This window comes from Equus przewalskii, chromosome 17, assembly GCF_037783145.1.
Source record: "Equus przewalskii isolate Varuska chromosome 17, EquPr2, whole genome shotgun sequence".
Classification (NCBI taxonomy): domain Eukaryota; kingdom Metazoa; phylum Chordata; class Mammalia; order Perissodactyla; family Equidae; genus Equus; species Equus przewalskii.
Window position 1 is genome coordinate 76575275 of NC_091847.1, and position 25363 is coordinate 76600637.

General features: G+C 35.8%; 1 protein-coding gene across 1 annotated transcript in view; it reads left to right on the top strand.

Moving 5' to 3' along the window:
• BMPR2 (bone morphogenetic protein receptor type 2) overlaps positions 1-23779 on the top strand; it is a 206643-nt gene extending 182864 nt beyond the window's left edge. The window contains exons 11-13 of the mRNA XM_070580764.1: positions 11230-11402; positions 13622-14898; positions 16221-23779. Coding sequence (XP_070436865.1) covers positions 11230-11402; positions 13622-14898; positions 16221-16471 — 1701 coding nt within the window. The 3' untranslated portion in view covers positions 16472-23779. The remainder of the gene's footprint in view (positions 1-11229; positions 11403-13621; positions 14899-16220) is intronic.
• Positions 23780-25363: the final 1584 nt, after the last annotated feature.

Consider the following 25363-nt stretch of genomic DNA (forward strand, 5'->3'; position numbering starts at 1 on the left):
TATTCTAATTTTTCCTTTTCCCAATTTCATTTTAATAATTTACTTCTAAATCTGTACTTGTCTAAATGACTCACCAACCATTATTTTAACACTGTTTGGAACTTATAATAGATTTTCCTCAAAAAACGATCAACTTGCAACTTTTAGAACAGAATCCATTTGTCTGCTAGAACTGCCTGTGTTCTGTCAGCATAGTTTAGAGGCAGTTGGCAAAGGATAATCTACACGCTGTGAAGCTGTGCTGTCTGGGCCTTGATCTTAGCTTTGCCACTAGTTGGCCATGTATCCTAACTTCTCATCTAGGCCTCTTTTCCTGCATAGGAAAAATGGGGATGATGATAGTGCTTACTTTGTATAAGAATTAAATGAGTTAGAACAGAGTCTAGTACGTAGTAAGAACTCAGCAATTGTTAACTATTATTATTATTCATCAACAATGATTTTGTCTGAAAAATGGAAACTTCTTAGAGGTAGGGACCAGAGTTTCTGTTCATTAGGTTTTATTCATCATCCAGTACAATGCCTTGATGAATGTCTTATTTTTTTTTTCTGTCTCATTTTTGATAAAGAATTTTAACTAATTATTTCCCAACTATATAATGAAAAGTAACAAATTTATCCTCATTCAATATCTCTATTTCTTCAAGATATACAAAACAGCCTATATTCAATTTTTAGCTACTTAGATTTTGGTGCTTCTGGGCTCTTCTGGGCCAGCAGTTGGTGAATGGGACTCTGTACAATAGATAATGCTTTGTTTTTGAAAGGGAAAAAGTCCCTTTCAGTTTTGTTTGGAAAAGTGTCCAAATCTTTGCTTTAGAAAGATTTCAATGTGTGCACTTTACTGTGTTGCATTTCATGTTTAGTAATTAAGAACATGAATCAAACTATAAATGTGTGTGTGGTATGTGGTGTGTATGTGTTTGAATTAAAAAGTAGTAGAGTTTCTCTGGAAGAACACTCAAGAAACTGGTAACATTGGTTGCCTGTAGAGGGAAAATGAGTGCTTGGTGGATAGGGATGGGGGAGAGATTGTATTCTCTTTTTGGCCTTTTGAATTTAGTGACATACACATATATTACCTACTCAAAAAAGCCATTTAATTAAATTAAATGTTTTTCATGCATGTGGTAAAAATTCAAACAAATAGTTATATTTAGCAATACAAAAAATATGCAGTGAAAACTCTTCCACTTACCTCGGACATCCAAAAGCTTCTCTGAAGAAACACCCACTGTTAAGTTCCTTCAGTAAACTTCCAGAAATTTCTATGCATTACAAGACTATACGTTTTTATATCCTTTTTTAACATACAAATGGGAATTACTATACCCACTTAACCTTACTATTTTTACTTAGCAGTTGGGAACATATACATCTTCCTAATTCTTTTAATGCAGCATAGTATCCATTATACCATAAGTTTTTAGCCAGATCTCTAGTAGAGGACATGTAGATAGTTTCCAGCTTTTGCTGTTATAAATGACACTGTGGTGAACATCTTATACCTGCATTTTCTGCAAATGTATAAGTGTAGTTGAGGAATAAATTCCTGGAAGTAGTATTGCTGGATCAAAGAGTAAATACATTTAAAATTTGTTATTGCCAGATTACCCTCCAAATCAATGGCACTCCCAACAACAATATAGAAGTGCCTGTTTTCCTATCACCAACACTCTGTGTTAAAAAATTTTATTTATCTTTCGCTCATCATCGCTGATCATCAGGGAAATGCAAATCAAAACTACACTAAGATATCACCTTACACCCATTAGAATGACAAAAATATCTAAATCTAATAGTAACAAATGTTGGAGAGGTTGTGGAGACAGTGGAACCCTCATACACTGCTGGTGGGAATGCAAACTGGTGCAGCCACTATGGAAAACAGTATGGAGGTTCCTCAAAAAATTAAAAATAGAACTACCATACGATCCAGCCATTCCACTACTGGGTATCTATCCAAAGAGCTTGAAGTCAGCAATTCCAAAAGTCCTGTGCACCCCAATGTTGACTGCAGCATTATTTACAATAGCCAAGACATGGAAGCAACCTAAGTGTCCATCAACAGACGAATGGATAAAGAAGATGCGGTATATATATATACAATGGAATACTACTCAGCTGCAAAACAGAACAAAATCATTCCATTTGCAATAACATGGATGGACCTTGAGGGAATTATGTTAAGTGAAATAAGCCAGTTAGAGAAGGATAATCTCTGTATGACTCCACTCATATGAGGAATTTAAAAATGTGGACAAAGAGAATAGATTAGTGGCTACCAGGGGAAAGGTGGGGTGGGGGGTGGGCACAAAGTGTGAAGTGGTGCACCTACAACATGAATGACAAACATTAATGTACAACTGAAATTACACAAGATTGTAACCTATCATTAACTCAATAAAAAAAAAACCTAAAAAAAAATTTTATTTATCTTTGTTAGTGTGATAGGTAAAATGGATCTTGTCTGAATTTGCAGCTAGTAAATAGTAGAGCCTAGATTTGAAGCCATGCTCTTAACTGACCTGGTGCTCTTGCTACAAAGCCGGAACTAATATTTTTAACTACTACACTGTGCTGCCTCAACATAGTAAATAAGATCTTTGCATATTTTATAAGGTATTTGCATTTCTTGTTTATGTGCCCTTTTCCCATATTTCTATTATGGATTTACTGTCATTTTTTAAATGTCTTGTTACTAGCAAGCATCATAGAAATAATTCAGCCAAGAAACATCAAGAGATGCTAAAAGTAGTGGGTGAAAAGGTGAATGCAGAACAGGATATTTACAGAGGTTTTAAGTACTTACCCCCAAGAACACTGATTGAAATAGAAAAAAACACTGATTGAATATAGAGGGGAAAAATGGAACTTTACAGTGGAGAAACCCAGCTGACACCAACTCAGTCATGTGATCAAGCTTAACTTCACTAGTAATGGGACAAATCAAAATTGTGTACCATGTAATAAGATACAATGAGAAGAACACAAGCTCTGTTCTGTGATTTTTCTGCCAAAGATGCAAACTCTGAATCTAGTCATGAGGAAACATTAGAAAAATTGAGGAACATTCTAAAAGATATCTGGCCAATAATCTTCAAAAATGTCAAGGTCATGAAAGACAAGAAAAGTGAGTGTAAAATTATTTCAAAATAAAAAGAAAAAATATGTTTTATAACCTGGGTCCAATTTATTTTTTCAAACCACTATCAAAATCTGCTAAGGTAAATGTGTAACTAGTTTTTGGAGGTAAAGGTATCACAAAATGTTAGTTATAATTGATTCCTGAATTTATTATCTTCAAATCCAAGTCAGTTTTAAATCCATTATATACAGGCGTACTTCGTTTTATTGTGCTTTACTTTACTGCACTTCACAGATATTGCATTTTGCAGATATGTTTTTTTATGAGATTCTCCACCAGCAAAAAGATTACAACTTGCTGAAGGCTCAGATGATTAGCATTTTTTAGCAATACTGTATTTTCAAATTAAGGTATGTAGATTGTTTTTTCGGATGTAATGCTATTGCACGCTTAATAGACTACAGTGTAGTATAAACGTGTATGCACTAGGAAACCAAAAATTCGTGTGACTTACTGTATTGTGATATTAGCTTTATTTAGGTGGTCTGGAACCAAACCCACAATGTCTTCAAGGTATGCCTGTACGATCTTCTCATTATTCATATATTTCATATTTGGAATTCAACTACTTGCTAAAAAACTTACTTGTAATCCCAAAATCAATACTGTCATGTGTCACTTGATGATGGTACATTCTGAGAAATGCGTTGTTAGGCAATTTCATCATTGCACGAGCATCGTAAGAGTGTACTTACGCAAATCTACACTCCTAGGCTATATGATACTAATCTTATGGGACCACCATCATATATGCGGTTCATTGTTGACCAAAATGTTGTTATGTGGCACATGACTGTACTCAAAACACTATTATGGTCACTCGTGGATATACGCAGAGCAGTGAAAAACTTGAGTCACCAGATGTACGTGTTTCTAACTGAGATTTAGATGCTCTGCCTTCTTGTTTCATCTCTTATACTGTAAACAAGTGTCCTTTTTGCAATTTACTTAGTACCTCATTTTTCACATTTCGTGCTTTTTTTTGGTGATTTCACAATTTAAAATGGCCCCCACATGTAGTGGTGAAGCACTGTGTTGTGTTCCTAAGCACATGAAGGCTGCGATGTGCCTTAGAAGAAAAATAGGTGCTGGATTAGCTTCATCGGGGCATGAGGTCTAGTGGTATTGGCCATGAGTGCAGTGTTATTGGTAATGTATATTTTAAAAGTTGTCTTTAAACAGAAACACAAGTAAAACAAAATTATGTGTTGATCAGTTGACAAAAATGTTGTGGCCAGAGGCTCACAGGAAACTAACCCTATATTTCCCCTAGGAGCAGTGGTTCAGTGTTCCCTAATTCAGAGTTCACAGCAACTTTATAGAACATGACTAGCATAAGTAACAAACTCAACGATACTTCTAACATAAACACCAACTTCCACCTCAGGGAGGTACACACTTGCCCTCAAATTCCAGACGCTCAGTATCTGTTCTTCAGGATCTTCCAAATTTTTAGAAATAGGTAGATCATTATTATTTAATGAATTTATTAATTGACTGATGCTTATCTATTATTTGAATTTTGATTTTTACCAGTCAGAGCCTGGAACGTATATTAAAATAGATTTCAAAATTCAGTGTAAAGTTCAGCCTTGAAAGATAAACTCTGATCTGTGCTCTGGCCAGAACTGGGGAACCAGCAATGCTGCACTGAGGCAGGCAGCTCGGAAGAGCCAAGGGAGCAAGGAAGATGGTGTCAGGGTTGGGCCATGGTGCACATATGCAGTGAGCTTATGGCCGGAAAGAGTATTATCAAATTTTCTGCAGGTCCAAGGTTCAGATTTGTTTGTTACAGAACACAAATTATTAGGAAATGTTAAAAATGTTGCCAAGATTCCTTATAAGAATTTTAGCTTAAAATAGGCTTGCCATGGGGCCAGCCCAGTGGCATAGTGGTTAAATTCATGTGTTTTAATTTGCATTTCTCTGATGACTAGTGATGTTGAGCACCTTTTGATGTGCCTATTGGCCTTCTGTATATCTTCTTTGGAGAAATGTCTTTTCATATCCTCTGCCCATTTTTTGATCAGGTTGTTTGTTTTTTTGTTGTGTGAGTTCTTTATATATAATGGAGATTAACCCTTTGTCGAATATATGATTTGCAAAGATTTTCTCCCAGTTGGTGGGTTGTCTTGTTTGGATCCTTGTTTCCTTTGCCTTGCAGAAGCTTAGTCTGATGAAATCCCACCTGTTTATTTTTTCTTTTATTTCCCTTGTTGGGGAAGACAGGATATTCAGTAAGATCCTTTTCAGATCAATGTCAAAGAATGTAGTACCTGTATTTTCTTCCAGAAGTTTTATGATTTCAAGTCTTACCTTCAAGTCTTTGATCCATTTTGAGTTAATTTTTGTGCATGGTGTAAGATAATGGCCTACTTTCATTCTTTGCATGTGGGCGCTCAGTTTTCCCAGCGCCATTTATTGAAGAGACTGTCTTTTCTCCATTGTATGTTCTTAGCCCCTTTGTCGAAGATTAGTTGTCTGTAGATGTTTGGTTTTATTTTGGGGCTTTCAATTCTGTTCCATTGATCTGTGTGCCTGTTTCTGTACTGGTACTGTGCTGTTTTGATTACTATAGCTTTGTAGTACATTTTAAAGTCAGGGATTGTGATGCCTCCAGCTTTGTTCTTTTTTCTCAAGATTGCTTTAGCTATTCAGGCTCTTTTGTTGCCCCATATGAATTTTAGGATTCTTTGTTCTATTTCCGTGAAGAAAGTCATTGGTATTCTGATTGGGATTGCATTGAATCTATAGATTGCTTTGAGTAGTATGGACATTTTAACTATGTTTATTCTTCTGATCCATGTACATGGAATATCTTTCCATTTCCTCATGTCATCATCGATTTCTTTCAATGTCTTATAGTTGTCATTGTATAGGTCTTTCACCTACTTCATTAAACTTATTCCTAGATATTTTATTCTTTTTGTTGCAGCTATAAATGGAATTGTATTCTTGAGTTCTCTTTCTATTAGTTTGTTATTGGAGTATAGGAATGCAGCTGATTTTTGTAAGATGATTTTGTACCCTGCAACTTTACTGTAGTTGTTGATTATTTCTAATAGATTTCCAATGAATTCTTTAGGGTTCTCTCTATATAAGATCATGTCATCTTCAAACAGCGAGAGTTTCATTTCTTCATTTCCTATTTGGATTCCTTTTTGTTCCTTTTTCTTGCCTATTGCTCTGGCCAAAACCTCCAGTACAATGTTGGATAAGAGTGGTGAGAGTGGGCAAACTTGTCTTGTTCCTGTTCTCAAAGGGATGGCTTTCAGTTTTTCCCCATTGAGTATGATGTTGACTGTGGGTTTGTCATATATGACCTTTATTGTGTCGAGGTGCTTTCCTTCTGTCACCATTTTGTTAAAAGAGTTTTTATCATAAATGGATGTTGGATCTTGTCAAATGCTTTCTCTGTGTCTATTGAGATGATCAGATCATGTGGTTTTTATTCCTTATTTTGTTAATGTGATGTATCACATTGATTGATTTGTGGATGTTGAACCATCCCTGTGTCCCTGGTAGAAATGCAGCTTGATCATGGTGTATGATCTTTTTGATGTATTGCTGTATTCGGGTTGCCAGTATTTTGTTGAGTATTTTTCATCTATGTTCATCGGTAATATTAGCCTGTAGTTTTCCTTTTTTGTGTTGTCCTTGTCAGGCTTTGGTATCAGGGTGATATTGACCTTGTAGAATGTGTTAGAGATGTTCCATCTTCTCTAATTTTTTGGAGGAGTTTGAGAAGGATAGATATTAAGTCCTCTTTGAAGTTTGGTAGAATTCACCAGGGAAGCCATTTGGTCCTAGGCTTTTGTTTTCTGGGATGCTTTTGATTACTGTTTCAATGTCTTGTGATTGGTCTATTCAGATTCTCTATTTCTTCTTGATTCAGCTTTGGGAGGTTGTAAGAGTCTAAGAATTTATCCATTTCTTCTAGATTGTCCAATTTGTTGGCATATATCTTTTCATAGTATTCTCTTACAATCATTTGTATTTCTGTGGTATCCATTGTAATTTCTCCTCTTTCATTTATGATTTTATTTATCTGAGCTTTCTGTCTCTTTTTCTTTGTAAGTCTGGCTAGGAGTTTGTCAATTTTGTTTATCTTCTCAAAGAATCAGCTCTTTGTTTCATTAATCCTTTCTGTCTTTTCTGTTTCCGTTGCATTTATTTCTGCTCTGATTTTTATTATTCCCCTTCTTCTGCTGACTTTAGGCTTTATTTGTTCTTCTTTTTCTAATTCAGTTAGGTGTAGTTTGTGATTGCCTATTTGAGATTTTTGTTCTTTGTTACACTGGGCCTGTATTGTGATGAATTTCCCTCTTAGGACCACTTTTGCTGCATCCTATATGAGTTGGTATGGTGTGTTTTCATTTTCACTTGTCTCCAGATACTTTTTGATCTCTCCTTTCATTTCTTCACTAATCCATTGGTTGTTCAGTAGCATGTTGCTTAGTCTCCACATCTTTATCCCTTTCTCAGCTTTTTTCTTGTAATTTCTAGTTTCATAGCATTGTGCTTGGAAAAGATGCTTGTTATTATTTCAGTCTTCTTAAATTTATTGAGGCTTGCCTTCTTTCCCAACACATAGTCTATTCTTGAGAATGTTCCATGTGCACTTGAGAAGAATGTGTATTCTGCTGTTTTTGGATGGAGTGTTCTATATGTATCTGCTAAGTGCATCTGGTCTAGCTTTTCATTTAGTTCCACTGTTTCCTTGTTGCCTTTTTTTTTTCTTTTAAGATTTTATTTTTTTCCTTTTTCTCCCCAAAGCCCCCTGGTACATAGTTGTATATATTCTTCGTTGTGGGTCCTTCTAGTTGTGGCATGTGGGACGCTGCCTCAGCGTGGTTTGGTGAGCAGTGCCATGTCCACACCCAGGATTCGAACCAACGAAACACTGGGCCGCCTGCAGCAGAGCGCGCGAACTTAACCACTCGGCCACGGGGCCAGCCCCGTCCTTGTTGACTTTTTATCTGGGTGATCCCCTTGATGTGAGTGGAATGTTCAGGTCACCTATTATTATTATGTTGTTAATATCCCCTTTTATGTTTGTTAATAGTTGCTTTATGTACTTTGGTGCTCCTGTGTTGGGTGCATAGATATTTATGTGTTATGCCTTCTTGGTGGAGTGTCCCTTTGATCATTATATACTGCCCCTCTTTGTCTTTCTTTACCTGTCTCACCTTGAAGTCTACTTTGTCTGATAGAAGTATTGCAACACCTGCTTTCTTTTTTACGCCATTCACTTGGAGTATAGTCTTCCATCCTTTCAGTCTGAGGCTATGTTTACCATTGAAGGTGAGGTGTGTTTCCTGGAGGCAACATATTGTTGGATCTTGTTCATTAATCCATCTTGCCACTCTGTGTCTTTTTATTGGAGAGTTCAATCCATTTATATTTAGAGTGATTATTGACATATGAGGGCTTAATGCTGCCATTTTATCATTTGTTTTCTGGCTTTTCTGCATTTCCTTTGTTTCTTTCTTTTTTTTTTTTTTAAAGATTGGCACCTGAGCTAACAACTGTTGCCAATCTTCTTTTTTTTTTCTGCTTTATCTCTCCAAATCCCCTCTTGTACATAGTTATATATCTTAGTTGTGGGTCCTGCTAGTTGTGGCATGTGGGACACTGCCTCAACGTGGCCTGACAAGCGGTGCCATGTCCCCACCCAGGATCCGAACTGGTGAAACCCTGGGCCGCCACAGCAGAGCGCGCGAACTTAACCACTCAGCCATGGGGCCAGCCCCTCCTTTGTTTCTTGTCCCATGTATTTCGGACTACCAATTTGGCTAGGTAGTTTTTTATGCTTGATTTCTTCGTTTTCTCCTTATTCATGATTTGTGACTCTGATCTACTTTTTTGTTTAGTGGTTACCCTGAGGTTTATATGCAAAATCTCATAGATGAGATAGTCCATTTTCTGATGATGTCTTATTTCCTTAGACTAAGCTGATTCAGTCCCTTTCTGCTTCCCCTCCTGAGTTGTCTTTGTCACATCTTATTCCATCTTATGTCATGAGTTTGTGGTTAAAATGACAAGATTATCTTAGTTTTTAGTGTTTTCCTTCCTTTTTGTCTCTAATGTTTTCCATGAGTATTTGGTAACCTGTTTACCTGGTTAGCTCCAATCTTCTGATTTTGTCTTCCTATTTATCTCCTTATTCAGGGGGCTTTTTAACCCCTTTCTTCTATTTTTCAGGTATGAGGGCCTTCTTGAGGATTTCTTGTAGGGTGGGTCTTGTAGTGATGAACTCCCTTAGCTTTTGTTTATCTGGGAAAGTTTTCATTTCTCCATCATATCTGAAGGATATTTTTGCTGGATAGAGCATTCTTGGCTGAAAGTTTTTATCTTTCAAAGATTTGAATATATCATTTCACTGTCTCCTAGCTTGTGAGGTTTCTGCTGAGAAATCCACTGAAAACCTAATAGGGGTTCCTTTGTCAGTTATTTTCTTCTGCCTTGCTACCCTTAGTATTTTTTCTTTGTCATTGACTTTTGCCAGCTTCACTACTCTATGTCTTGCAGTAGGTCTTTGTGCATGGACAAAGCTAGGGGATCTGGTGGTCTCCTTCATGTACGTTTCCATCTCCTTTCCCAGGATTGGGAAAGTTCTCTGCTATTATTCCTTTGAACAAGCTTTCTGCAGAAAGCTTCATTCTCCTCCTTTTTTCCCTCTGGAATACCTATAATCCTATATTGCCTTTCCTAATTAAGCCAGATAGTTCTCGGAGACTTTCTTCATTTCTTTTTAGTCTTGGTTCTTTCTTCTGCTCCATCTGAAGCATTTCTAAATTTCCAGCCTTGATCACGCTTATTGTTCCTTGATGATATCTGCTCTACTGTTCTGGCAGTCAGTATTCTGCTTTATCTCATCCATTGTGTTTTTCATCTCCAATATTTCTACTTGGTTCTTCTTTATAGTTTCAATCTCTTTTGTGAAGTAGCTCCTGAACTTGTTGAATTGTTTATCTGTATTCTGTTTTAACTCGAGTTTTTTAATGATAGATATTTTGAATTCTTTGTCATTTTGGTTATAGACTTCTCTTTCTTCAGGATTGATTTCTGGGTACTTGTCATTTTCCTTCTGGTCTGGAGATTTAATATAATTTTTCATACTGCTAGATGGCTTAGATTTATGCTTCCATGTTGTGGTGGTATTTGATTGCCTCTTCCACCTTTTGCCACTAGGCTGGCATTAAGAACTTCATATTCAGAGCCTGCTGCAAACCAAGGGGACAGCTCCAAGTTGCTGGGCTGTGGCACCAGGGCGGCAGGTGGAGAGGAGGGGCATTTTCCTCTCCTGTATGATCTCAGGGGCCTCTTGCTCTTCCCTTGTTATCTGCTTTCCTGGGGTATTGGCTTAATGCAGACACCCCCACAATAGCTAGTCCCCTCCACAAGGGGCTTTTCCCTGGGCTGTGAGGGACTTCAGGGATCTATAGTGTTCCCTCAGAAGGCCACTGTTCCCTCCCTGTGACCGCATGTTATCCCTGGATTGCTGTCCTTCTGTATGGAAGAGAAGAGTTCTATTACCTTGATCCACTTCCTTGCAGGGTGGGAGGGCTCCAGCTCCTCCACCTTCCGACATGTGGCTGCATGGGTCTCTTATACGTCTTTTGTTTTGTATGGGTGTCCTCTGTTGGAATATGAATGTCCTTTTTGTTGTGTCTTTGTGGGGAGAGTTTGAGGAGAGCTCACTCTGCCATGATGCTGATGTCACTCCTTGATGAAAATTCAAAACTTATTTTTGAAGTGGAATTAGTGGCTATCGATTGAAATAACAATGCTGTGAATCAACAACATAAACCTGTGGCTTTGAAGAAACATGTGTGACTTATTACAATTGTTCACTCATATGGATAATTCTTCAAGGAGTTAAGTTAAAGCTTGCTTGCTTACTTGCTCCTCACCTTTTGAGAAATATGACCCTTTACAAATCTCTGAAGTCTAAAATATTTTATTATAGCTATGTAAAATATTGGTTTAAAAACCTGATTTTTTTTTTTACCTCATAGCACTAAAAACCTCAATTCTTTTTTTGAAAGATTTGTTGTTTGACATGTACTTTATTACAGGCAGTGAGGTCACTCAAGGAGACAATCGAGGACTGTTGGGACCAGGATGCAGAGGCTCGGCTTACTGCGCAGTGTGCTGAGGAGAGGATGGCTGAACTAATGATGATATGGGAAAGAAACAAATCTGTGAGCCCAACAGTCAATCCAATGTCTACTGCTATGCAGAATGAGCGGTAAGGGTTTGGCATCTATCAGTTAGTGTTGAATATTGAGACCAAACAAAGAATAGGAAATAAATACTACTAAACCAGTCTAATAGTGCAATGATTAATTCGTACAATCTAATGTAATTTTTCCTTCAATATTCCCATTCTTTTACTGAATATTTTTGTTTCTTATAAGTACAAGATGGAATCTGTGTTTTTTTATATCTAAAGATACAGTAAAAGATTTAGTCTTTCTCTTTTAATGTTCTAGCTTCCCTACATTAATAAAGGTAAACTAAAAAAGCATTCTCATAGTTCCAAAAGTTTATAAGCATTCCTACATATATTGTCTCATTTATCTTCCTGTTGTTATTATTCCTCCTCCCTCTGCTTTTTTTTGTTTGTTTGTTTTTATAGGAAATGGAACTCTGAACTTGCCTATGTATCTAACCACTGTTTCGCTGGACACTAAGGTTTCCAGGCTTCCTACTCAGTGCTCTTCCTTGTAGACCATACTACTACTACTTTTACATGAAAGCAATTCATAAGGTCTTTCCATCCCATCATGAACATTGCTTTATGAAACATTTCTTTGTTAGAATTGTGATTTCTGGTTCTAAATAAAAGAGCTTTTAAAAAATGTTCCTAAAACTTGGAACTTTCAGACTGTCATCTGTGTTTCTATGTTCAGTATTTGAGGGGAAAAGTCTTCCCACAAATTTGTCATTTTATCTAATACATGTTAAAAATTTTCAGAGAAGCATCCAGGAAAGAGTTACAAGAGAAAATTGAGATAAAAACACATTTGATTCTTGAATCATTTTCTTTGCTATTTTCTATTGTTCTAGTCTCTTAGAGCAATTTGTATTATGAACTATAGGCCCAAGATTGGGTTTACACTACTTATGTTTAGGTTGAATTAGCTTCAGCTTTATAAACCCTTATCCCTTATACATGAAAAAGTCAAGGAAGTTAGAGACTAGCAATTCTAAATATAAATTTTCTCGCTTTATACATACCTGAGGATAGTCTTCTGCTTCTGTCTCCCCTTATTTCATATTTTCTATGTGCTCTATTATGCTATTTGTCCCTCTCTCAAGAGTTAGCTACTTTTACATTAAGTGCTTTTGAACTGTTCTTGAATGGTAAGAAGAACCCTTGATGCCCCTTGCTTTGCCATTTTTTGCCTCCTGTGTCATTCAGCTCTACCTCTTACGTGCTTCATCTCATGTCCAGTCCCTTTTAAATAGGTTCCCCTAAATCATAGTTCATCCCATAGTCATTCCACTCTAGTTTTCATTGTATTGAGTCTTACCCTCCATACCTCCTTAACTTCCTTTTCTTGTACAGTGCAACAGCCTTTTTATTTTTTCCCTTTCCTGTCATTCCCCTCATAACTTCATCAGTCTTTCTTCAAAGCACTTCTCCTTTAGCTGCTGCTTTTCTCCTATACCACTTGTATCTACTAATGTTTCCAATGTTTATACCGTGATTGATTTAGTTAAAGCTACCTCTGGATTTTATTTTAAATAACATGAATATATTACAGTGTAATGCTCAGGAGCTGTCATTCTCTAGCTGTGACAGTGACTGTGAAGAACCCTTGATGACTGGAGAGCAGTTCTGCATCTTTGATCCTTTATCTTGAGTGTCACATTCTGCCTTATACTCTAGGCTCTAGAACTTTCATTGATATGGCTCAGTCTATCCCAGGAAGATATGTTCCATTGCTAGACCACGCCTTTTAATGGAAGCATTTTGGGACAAGCTAAAAGCTCATGTTCTTTTTACCATTTGGCCATTGCAACTTAATTGGTGACATATTTAAGTAGCCACTATGTGTCTAGAATTATGAGAGAAACATATACCATGGTTCCTCCTCTCACGAAACTCATGTCTGGTTGTACAAGTATACAATTCATAAAGATGTATTTGGTAATGTTACAAAACTGTAGGAGAGATTTTTAAATTAACTCATGTAGATCAAAATAATGAACATCTATAGAAATCATATCTATATCCACATAGGTTTTTCAGTAGGCTTAAATTATATAAAACCATCATTTAGCAAGTTGTTGATTGACACTTGATTATTTGATTATAATTTTTAAATAACCTCTCAAATAATGTGGGTTAGGAATAAAATAAAAGATAGTTCATTCTTTAAAATCAGAGGTGTTAAATTTGGAGAATCAGTTTGTCATAAATGTACATTCTCAATGTGGCACTTTTTTTCTTTCTTTAAGCAACCTCTCACACAATAGGCGTGTGCCAAAGATTGGCCCTTATCCAGATTATTCTTCTTCCTCATACATTGAAGACTCTATCCATCACACTGACAGCATTGTGAAGAATATTTCCTCTGAGCATTCGATGTCCAGCACACCTTTGACAATAGGCGAAAAGAACCGAAACTCAATTAACTATGAACGGCAGCAAGCACAAGCTCGAATCCCCAGCCCCGAAACAAGTGTCACCAGCCTGTCCACCAATACAACAGCCACAAACACCACTGGCCTCACTCCAAGCACTGGCATGACCACTATATCTGAGGTGCCATACCCAGATGAAACAAATCTGCATGCCACAAATGTTTCACAGCCAATTGGGCCAACCCCTGTCTGCTTACAACTGACAGAAGAAGACTTGGAGACCAACAAGCTAGACCCAAAAGAAGTTGATAAGAACCTCAAGGAAAGTTCTGATGAGAATCTCATGGAGCATTCTCTTAAACAGTTCAGTGGGCCAGACCCACTGAGCAGTACCAGTTCTAGCTTGCTTTACCCACTCATAAAGCTTGCAGTAGAAGTGACTGGACAGCAAGACTTCACACAGGCTACAAATGGCCAAGCATGTTTAATTCCTGATGTCCCACCTGCTCAGATATATCCTCTCCCTAAGCAACAGAACCTTCCTAAGAGACCTACTAGTTTGCCTTTAAACACCAAAAATTCAACAAAGGAGCCCCGGCTGAAATTTGGCAGCAAGCACAAATCAAACTTGAAACAAGTAGAAACTGGAGTTGCCAAGATGAATACAATCAATGCTGCAGAACCTCATGTGGTGACAGTCACCATGAATGGTGTGGCAGGTAGAAATCACAGCGTTAATTCCCATGCTGCCACTACCCAGTATGCCAACGGGGCAGTACCTGGCCAGACAGCCAACACAGTGGCACATAGGGCCCAAGAACTGCTGCAGAATCAATTCATTGGTGAGGACACTCGACTGAATATTAATTCCAGTCCTGATGAGCATGAACCTTTACTGAGACGAGAGCAACAGGCTGGCCACGATGAAGGTGTTTTGGATCGTCTTGTGGACAGGAGGGAACGGCCACTGGAAGGTGGCCGAACTAATTCGAATAACAACAACAGTAATCCATGTTCAGACCAAGATGCTCTTACACAGTGTGTTCCAAGCACAGTATCAGATCCTGGACCATCAAAACCCAGAAGAGCACAGAGGCCTAATTCTCTGGATCTTTCAGCCACAAATGTCCTTGATGGCAGCAGTTTGCAGTGTAAGTGGAGGGATCATGTAATCGCTCCTGCTTGTCTTTTGGGGCCATTTGTAAAATCAGATTTTGTTTCAACTAGCAATTATTTACTTTTACCACTTTTGGAAATAAAGTGAACTATTTGGTTGGACCTGAAAAGTAATTAGACTATTGTAAAGAAAAAAAGAAATTTTTTTGTTTTTGTTGTTGATAATTAAAAAGTCAGTGTCACAATAGTCAGAGTAATTACCAATTTAATATGTGCTTTATGTACCTGTTGGTTTATAATGCAACTCACATCCTTGCTGTGAATGGTTGAGATTAAGTAAATACTCACCAGTTTAAAAGCTCCAAGTAAAATGATGCTAGTATAACTTTTGAAATAGTTTTTTGAGCATATTAATATCTATTATATACACATTTAGATTTTATCAGACTAATTTTAATAAAGCTTAAAAATCCAGAGAAAATTTTAGAGAAGTCACTATAATGAAACTATAAAGTTTTTCCTGTTTTTTTAGTGTCATCTTTTTCAAGAGTTACACGTTGAGTCTCCCACATTCCTGTGCTATGGGACCCCTCTAACTTAAACAAATAACTTGGCACTTGGTTTCTGGCCCTAAAGGGGTTATATAACACAAGACAGGATAGCTCACCAAAATCTTTAGCAGTCATTATTATGCAAAATGACTTCTCCTCCTCAAGCAAAAAGAGGAAGATTGGCAACAGGTGTTAGCTCAGGGCCAGTCATCCTCACCAAAAGTCAATCAGTCAATCACTCAGTCAATCAATCAGTAGAATCTAGCCCCTTGCTTGAGTGGCTTGTATTGTAGAGTGGTTGACAAACCCTTTGGCAGGGCTCCATATCAGTAAGATGTCTTGTCAGATATGGGAAGGGGAATGACCAGAAAATTTGTGCCTCTAGTGTTTCTGTCATTCTGGAAAATATTATATGCTGAATGCTTTTAAAGTTTGATCCACTTGGAGCTTTAAGTAGAATGATTAAATGCATGTTGCCAAGTTAGGATCACTACCAATAACCAAAGGATTTGAGAAGACCGCTGAGAACTTTGAATTTTCTCCTGGTTTTGCTTTTTTGTTTTTTCTGGATTCTCTTCCTTGCCCTATAGAATAATTCAACCAGTTATAAAAACATTGGGCTTAAAGAGTCTCAAAAATAGGTTCACTAAGTTTTACCTAGAGAAATATTGCCTGGCATCATGAATTTTAAGAAATGTCCATTAGTACCTCCTGCAGATATTAGTTTGATCTGTTCTGAAGTTACAACTCTAACTTTTTAGTAGTTTGTCTATATATAGTTCATTTTACTGTACTTTTATTTTCAGTAGGTGAGTCAACACAAGATGGCAAATCAGGATCTGGTGAAAAGATCAAGAAACGTGTGAAAACTCCCTATTCTCTTAAGCGGTGGCGCCCCTCCACCTGGGTCATCTCCACTGAACCGCTGGACTGTGAGGTCAACAACAATGGCAGTGAGAGGGCAGTTCACTCCAAATCCAGCACAGCTGTTTACCTTGCGGAAGGAGGCACTGCCACAACCATGGTGTCTAAAGATGTAGGAATGAACTGTCTGTGAGATGTTTTCAAGCCTATGGAGTGAAATTATTTTTTGCATCATTTAAACATGCAGAAGACATTTAAAAAAAAAACAACTGCTTTATCCTCCTGTCAGTACTGCCTCCTACCCCTGCAGCAAGGACTTGCTTTAAATAGATTTCAGCTATGCAGAAAAATTTAGCTTATGCTTCCATATTTTTTAATTTTGTTTTTTTAAGTTTTGCACTTTTGTTTAGTCTCGCTAAAGTTATGTTTTTGTCTGTTATGACCACAGAATTATATGTGTGTGTATCAAAAGTGGTCTCAAAATATTTTTTTAAGAAAAAAAGCAAAAACCATGTATTGCTGATAATCAGTTTGGACCAGTTTCTAAAGGTCATTAAAACAGAAGCAAATTAAGACAGGTTTGACTGCAGTGGTGTCTGGTATCCATGTTTTATTTCTGGGCACAAGCTAGTTTGTGTGTTGATATGTTCCTGAACATATTATCTTTTGGACATTCTTTTCTCTTGTATTTTGTTTGAATGTGCAATAGTCTATAGGCCACAAATAAGCTTTCTTGTAAGCTCTCTTCCTAACAGAGCACACATTCTTCCATAATATGAACATTTTTCTCCCACATTTCCCATACTTTTGGCAGGTCAGTTCTGTGACAGTGAATTTTTGCACAGGAGAAAGCAGCTACCTGGTTTCTTACTTTCTTTCTCCTTATGGAGAATGCAGAAGCATTGTCTCAAAGGGCTGTAAAGAAGGAACTACCAAAACCTTATTTGAAATGCCATTTCTTTTAACCTTCCAAATCCTAAATGTCTGCTTCCAGACATTTTAATAAACATATTTGCTTCTGGTTTTGGAAGTTCATAAGAGAGCATAGAACAAAGTAGAAGAAGTCAAATATTAGCCTTTTTCCATTTTGTTTTATTTTTATATGTATGTTCATGTTCCGTATTCATTTATTTAAGAAGCACATTTTTATCAGAAAACTTATAGAGCTATACTTATATGGAATCTTTAAGTAGGTAGATGGTTAAGACAATATAGTGTTATAGCCTTCATTCTCTGAATAGGCCATCTTTGACTCAAGTAAAATTACATTTCCTGTTTAAAATAACTTCAAAAGTAATTCATAGTTTTCACCCTGTAGTATCTTTTATTCTCTTCCCAAGCAAAGCCTGTTGACTTTATCTGAAAATGATTAATCTTCCCATGACCTAAAACACTGTGTGGAAAAATCATTTGTCTGGCATGCCAGATCCCTGTGGAAGGAAGGATTGCTGCCAAACCTATCGCTTTTGAGCAGACTGAGACTTACCTCTCTCTCTTTTCAAAACTTTGTGTTTCTTCGCTAATCCTATTTGCATAATTTCTTCTTTTGCCAGTTTTTCACATGATCGTTGATATGTGAGTAACGCTTATTATTTACATTATATTAGAATATACCTTCTAGTGATAACATGTTATGTATCCTTCAATGATATATTTTTTTTAAAGCTTCCTTTGCTTTTTTCATTACTGATAATCGTCTCTTAAACAACCTCTGCAAGTTTTTTTAAATAAAGCACTTTATGTCAAATAAGGGACTTTTTTTTATAAGCACAAATTATTTTCTATCAATTTGCAAACAGTGATGATCTCACTTAGTTTTTTCAGATTCTCAGAGTACTTAATAGACGTTAGCTAATTAAGTTCTGAGATTTCTCTGGGAGATAAAAAGCCCCGAGGGAAACACAGATTCCCAATTTAGGCTTTATCTCCTGAACAAGATTTTCTCACTCATATTCTTCTATCTTCACTATTTAGCTAAAAATAGCCCAGATTTTCTAGTTTGCTGTCCAAAATCCTTATGACTTACTTGTGTAGAAGCCTTCTCTTGGTTGTAGTCTGCTATGGTCTTATGAATTAGATGTTACAACACTTACTATTTGAATAAATGGTAAGCTGGATAGCTGGAATGCTGAATACAGTTTTGAATTCTTAGAATTAACATTACTTTACTAGTGCTCAGGATTTCCACCTTTTATGTTTTATTGGTCCTTCTGTTGATTCAGACTCCTAACATATTTTTCAGTCTCCTGGCATAAATTTTTTTTCATTTAGTTATTTTTTCATCTATGTAACAAATTATTTATATCTTTCCTGGTAAATTTTCACTTAGTTCTCTTGCCTTTGAAAGTCTTTGAACTACATTTCACAATATTATTTTCAAATATTTGTAGGAGATCTTTGAATCAAAATAAATTGTCTTCCTTCTCCAGTCGGAAGCATTGAGGATAAATGACCATTTGAGGCCTAACTCATATTTTCTTGACAGAAGAGTTACCTTACCTCCTACTATACTTTGTGTTTGGGCCAGTTGATTGTAAGCTTTTGAACCTTTTTTTTGATCTTTAATGATAAAATGCTTTCAAAAATTAATATACCAAATTAAAAGAACTCTTTTATAGTTTCCCATTTCATGTAAGCATATTTAAAACAAGTAATTTCTTTTCCCCAGTTTTTTTAGTAGACTCTTTAAAAAGTAGGAGAAATAGGAAGTGTAGATCATTTTAATAAATTTTAAATTAAATTGTATATCATACTGATTTACTTTTCAAATCTAATATACAAGCAAGCAAAATTACGTAAAATACTTATTTGCTAACTTTATTCATCTAATAATAATGTTTTTTAAAGCTAATATTTAACTGCTAGCACAAAATTTTGCGTGTAGAAAAGCATTTGAGTCCTTTTGAATAAAAGGCCATTTAATGAAAAAATATTAAAATTCATTTTTCTAAGTAGTATTACAACCTTAAAAGCATCATAATAGGTAGTCAAAGTCTAATATTAATTCCCTTAACTATCCTTATTTTATACTAGAAATTAGTCATTGAAAGAACTTGATTTGAATTGTGTTTAGACAAAAATGATTTAATTATAATTCCTAAAAATGTTCCCTTTTTTTAAATGCGTAATTGGGAAAAAAAAAAAAAACTGGTAGTCAGTGTAAAGAGTTATGGGAAGGCACAAGAGTGAAATAATGCTAACTGACCATTTGTTACCTACTGAACGCTGGGATGCACACTCGCTGTCTTCTTAATCCTCACAGCAACTGCAGATGAGGGAACTAAAGCTAAGGGAAGCTAAGTAATTTGCCCAAAGTCCACATCTTGGAGTAGACAAAGTCTTTTAACCTAGGTTTGCCTGTCTCCACATCTCTTTTATCCATACCACACTGCCTGCACACTGTATGACAGGATGAGTAATACACTGACATTTTGTAAGAAATTCAGTCATTATACTCCAGCACAACTGTGGCTTGTATATAAGCCAAACCAGATACCTTAATGACTTTAGAAGTTAAGCAAACATAAGAAGACATGTAGACATATCTATCGTTAGTGTTGCTTGAGAAATAATTACTAATTCAAGACAAAGTTCAATCCCACATCTGCCATCATGAATCTTAAAATCATTTCACTTCTCTTCACTCCTAACATTCTTATATTGCGAAACTAAAGGTAAAGTAAATTTTAAAGGAAAAGTGAAGGTGGTTTGTGGGAACAGAGACTTTTTCCTAAATTGATTCCATACTTGATTTGGAGGAATTAATTTAACATGGACTTTGTCTCATCAATCCTTTAACTCCATCTTGAAAATTTCTGCTTTTAATGACTTTAGAAAATTACTAATCCAGAGAACTAAATGAGGAGGATGTAGGAAGGACACAAGAATAATGTCCTTTTCATAAAGCAGTTTGTGTAGCTTCCTTACATGTATCCACTTGTTCCGGAAAATGTATGTTGGTTCTGAATGTGAAATAGTTAAAGAAAGGTAGGACCACTCAAGTAAGTATGTGTTTCAGTGGGAATTATCGCAAAATTTGGCAAGTATTTTTATTTAAAATATTTTCAAACTTGGCTTGTAAAGCCAAATAGAATACCTGTTAGGCTGCAGCTGTTTGGTGAACTTTCCATTCTCTGTAAACCTCTCTCCTCAAAGTCACTTAAAATAGAAAACATTTTTCAGTAACCTTTTTTTTTATATTTATGGAAATGAATATTTCATTGGAGGTAGTTAGCTCCTAGAACTTGAGATTATATTTCTATACAAGCTTTTATAAGTTTATGTTGAACTTACTACCAGTTATATGCAGGTTGTTACATAACTATTCACAGATTGCTTTATATATTACTTTATCTTCCAATCTAACTCCTTAAAGTTAAAATTTGTACACACTTAGTTGATTATCTAGACCAGTTATTCTAGAAATTGTGAAACACTCCCTCATATGCCCTAGGAATCTTTTTCGGATGGAATGTTTCTAAATATTCGTACCTTTTACCATCAGTTTGCTTTTCAGCAGATAAAATTTCATTTTAACTTTATATTCTGAACTATGCAAACTTTAGCCAAGACTATGTTACATGATCTGCTTCTAAATATACTCTTTGAGTAAATCTGGCAAATCACTATTTGAGCTAGTTATACAAATGATATTATCAAAAGGACGTTTTTCTACAGGTTCCCGGATTAAACTGATATATAAGAAAAGAGGAGATCCCAGGGTGCTCTGGTGCACCAACCCGTTGCTTTCCTTCAATCGCCTCTTAGTTTGTGGCTGGCCTACTCTATCCCTTGGTTAACTGACTATAATCTTTTGTGTCAGGAAAGTTTTCTTCATATTTATTCTGCTTCCCTCCTGTTTCACTTTATACCCATTTCTCTTATCCACTAGTGAAAAAAGAGAGCCATTGGTCATCCTCTTCAACATTGTTATTCTTCAGTGTGCTTCAGGCTTCTCAATTAACACCTAAGTCTCAGTTCTTCAGACTAAACTGCTTGGTTCCTTTAGCATTTTTTCCTCAATCTGATTTTAATAACTATTTGTAGTATTTAAGAACACCTAAAATTAAATTTTATGTTATATTCAAATTTATTGCTCCGGTTAAGTACCAGTTCGATGGGACAGAATTGAGAATTAGGATGTTACCTCTTGACAATGGATCCAACCATCAGATTGTCAGCAAATCAGCACTGAAGTTAAGTTTTGTATTAGCTAACATTTTCTATTAAATCGTGGAGTTTTACAATTTTATATTCTCACTAGTTATAACTAAAAAGCCGTGCATTCAGAATTGCATATTATTTTGCCAGTAAAATTTTTTAACCTATATTGCAGCAAGCTTAGCATTATGATTGAGCCACAGCGTTTTACATATTTCTTTGTATCAAATATTAAAATGCAAGATTAACTTTCCAAAGCAAACCCTACAATAATCAGGTATTATCTATGAATATTTTTGCAGACCACTTTTGAAATACTTATTGTTTTGCAACATAGACTGGACTACAACAACTTTCATTTAACTTTTAAGTGACTGGTTAAAGTTTAGTGTTTGTGCATATAAAAAATAATGTAGGATTTTATCTCATGGATAATACATTTGAAAGTAAATACTTCAGAAGAATTTATGCTGTATATTAAAATGATGCCCAAAATAAATCTATCATATCTTGAAAATTCCAATTCCATTATTACTGTGATGTTTGTAGTGTTACTGTTAAATGTTGTGACATTCATTTTTTAAACTTAATTTAAACCCAGATTTTAAAATCTGGCTAAGAGAGAAGGAATCTTTAGAAATAAATCACATCATTAGGGTGTCCAGTTTATGATTCCATTTTTAAGCAAACAACTGTATTTTAAGCTACAACTTGGTGGGGGTTTTTTAAGTGTTTTAAGAGGCAACATGTGGGTTTTTTCCATTTTATTTTTACTTTTAGATTCCAGAAAGATCTTCATGTTTTAGACTCACTCTATAGACATAATATTACTTAAAAACTCAGGGCCCCTTTCGTCCCTTTGCACATTGAAAAACTTCAATTAGTAGCAAACAAGCAATTAGATCCAGTGGAATATTTAAAGTGTTTGCACACACAGTTCATTTAATGTTTCATCTTATAATTTGATTTAACTTACATAGACAATATCAGACTTCATTAATCATAAAAACTTGCCCAGTTCTATAATTACTGAGTAGAGGGAAATACTCAACTAATTGGCTACATGCTGCAGCATATTTAGGCCTTAGAGTTGAAGCACCGTCTTCAAACTATTTCTCTCCTTTGGTTAAATGGTTATACATAATGGGACAAATCGTTTCTTTTTTCTTTTTCTTTTTTAATAGAGAACTTAGTAGAGTAGTTCCTCAAGGATAAAATTTTCTCAAGAGGTAATTTGACATTATAAAACTGTCTTCTGAAAGTGAACTAATGTTGATAGCTTTAGTAATAGCTTGGATGGTTTTGAGACGGTAACCCGGGTAACCTATTTATCACCTTGTCAGATCCAAATAGAATTTTTCTTTCAAGCAGACAAGTTCAAGCTTCACATTGGTATGCTGTATACTTAAAGTCCTAGCAGGGAAGTTATTTGTAACCAGTCTCTTGTCTCAGGCTCTCCACCTTATTACCAATCCTCTCAAGTATGATTGGGAAGCTTATTTTTAAAGAAGCTTAACAGTAAAAAAACTAAATTACTAAAAGATGCAATTCAAAGATTGGTCCTGGTTTAACATTGAGTTGCTTGGCTTCTGTGGCTTTTCTTTTTCTGGTCCATTTATTTATTTAAACAGTTTTTGTATGCCTTGTCATCATGTTTCCATGGAGATTATATTGTGTAAGTATTTGTATAAGCTGGAATCATCCTTAATTTTCTGTTGATAATTTTTCAAATGAAGATAAGTGGACAATTGTAAAATACACTAACTCTTAGAGTTTTGTAGTAGCTAAAACATGGAGATGTGTAGCTGCCGTGCTTTTTCTAAATGGACAGGAGAAACATAAGCTACAGAGTGTATTCTATTCTGAGGATGCGTTTCTGGAATAAGAAAGGCTGAAAAATTGTGGCAATTCCTCAGAACCCTCTTTCGTGTTAACGGGTATCTTTTGTTGGTGTGTTTTGCTCTTACATTACAGATAGAATATCATATATGAATTTATGAATAATTGCTTTCAGTTATTTTGCTTTTGTATAAGCCGTCTGAGACCTTGCTATGCTGTATAAGTTGTGTTTGATGAGTCAGTGTGAGTATGAAATAAAGCAAATCACTTTTCTTTTGTATTATCTATGGATGCCACTATGAAAGCTGACATTAAGCCACTAAAGAGTTTTCTATGAATAATTGTAAGTAAATGCTTTGATATATATATAAACCTAAATAAAAAGATTGTATTGATACAGAGACCTTGGAGAAGGAGATTTTAAGACAGTTCTATAGGTTTAAAAAAGGCTTGCTGTAAAATGGTGCATTATTCCCTTTATTAAAGATCATATTAATGACAACAGTAATTGTATCTTTTGATTTTATGAGGTCACCAGAAATTATCATTGTTAGTGTGATATTTTAGATATTTTGCACCAGAATAATAAATGTTCTATCTAATATGACTTTCTTTACTCAGCATTATACATAAAAGAAAAAATTAACTAGGAGGCCAGCCCTGTGGCCAGGTGGTTAAGTTCACGTGCTCTGCTTCAGCTGCCTGGGGTTCGCTGGTTCCAATCCTGGGCGTGGACCTACACACTGCTCATCAAGCCATACTGTGGTGGCATCCACATAGAAGGACTAGAATGACTTACAACTAGGATATACAACTATGTCCTGGGGCTTTGGCGAGGGGAAAAAAGGAAGATGGGCAACAGATGTTAGCTGAGGGCCAATCTTCCTCACAAAAAAATTTAACGTTGGAGGAATAGTTGCACACCTACTATGTGCCAGGTACTGTATTAGTTATTTTACATATGTTGATAATTCTCACAGCAGTCCTACAAAATGCATATTATTGTCCCCATTTTGTAAATTAAAAAACTGCGGCTCAGAGAAGTTAAATATCTTGTCCAAAGCCACAGAACTGGTAAAGATGAGATTCTAATGTATTTTCCATTTTGCTTTGAACTACAGTTTTCATACTCTAGTTATAGTGAGAGAAACTCAAAATGAAAATGGCCCAGTGGTTAAATAGAGTAGCCAGGAACATACATGAAGCAATTTGAGGTTACTGAAAAGCTCCTAGGTACCAAAACAATAGACATTGGCCTAACATTGTGTTTGCGGTTCACATCATCAAATACTCTTTTCAGTTAGAGCTTTGTATTTTTAGAAGGCCTTGTTAAAATGGAAGATGAATTTGTGAAGGCGACCCATTGTTTTTGGCTCTAGATTAAGTCAATGTATTAGCTAAGCATCCTGGAGCAGGATCCCGTGTCAATCCACGGGACAGCTATGTTTTAAAAGAGTACTGGACCACTCTTACCTAGATGCCAAGGGAATTTTTGCTTGAGGAAAAGCATAGCCTACTCCCATAGACTCTGTTGTCACCTTAAATATTATTTTAGGGTTAATAGATGTGGGGTCCCCTTTTCCTTTTGACTCAAGTTCCCAAGCTTAAAATGTAATATGATGTTACAGGGTACCATTGCAATTCTCTACAGAATCCACCATGAAATATTCAAGATAATAACTACCCTTAGAGAAAATATGATGACCTGAAAAAATTGTGTAATAATGACTTGATTAGCCTTTTAATAAAAACTTACCACAAGTAAAATTTTTCTCATTTACACCTACACCTATCTGATCCATATTTCCAGTTTACATCCCTCTCTGCAAAGGACTAGCTTAAGCTGGTGATTATCTTCCTCTTTATTCTCTAGTGTTTTTCAGATTATAGACCCAATTCTATATTTGGGCAGCTTTCATTTTATTGGTATAACGCATTATTACTCACTTTTTTGAAATTGAGTCATTATTGCTGTACTGAGAGACACCAAAAAGTATGATATGATTCCTGTCCCCCAGGAACTTAAACTGTCTTGTGGAGGAGAGAAGGCCTACCCAGGAAATGGTTACATCCAAACAAGATGACG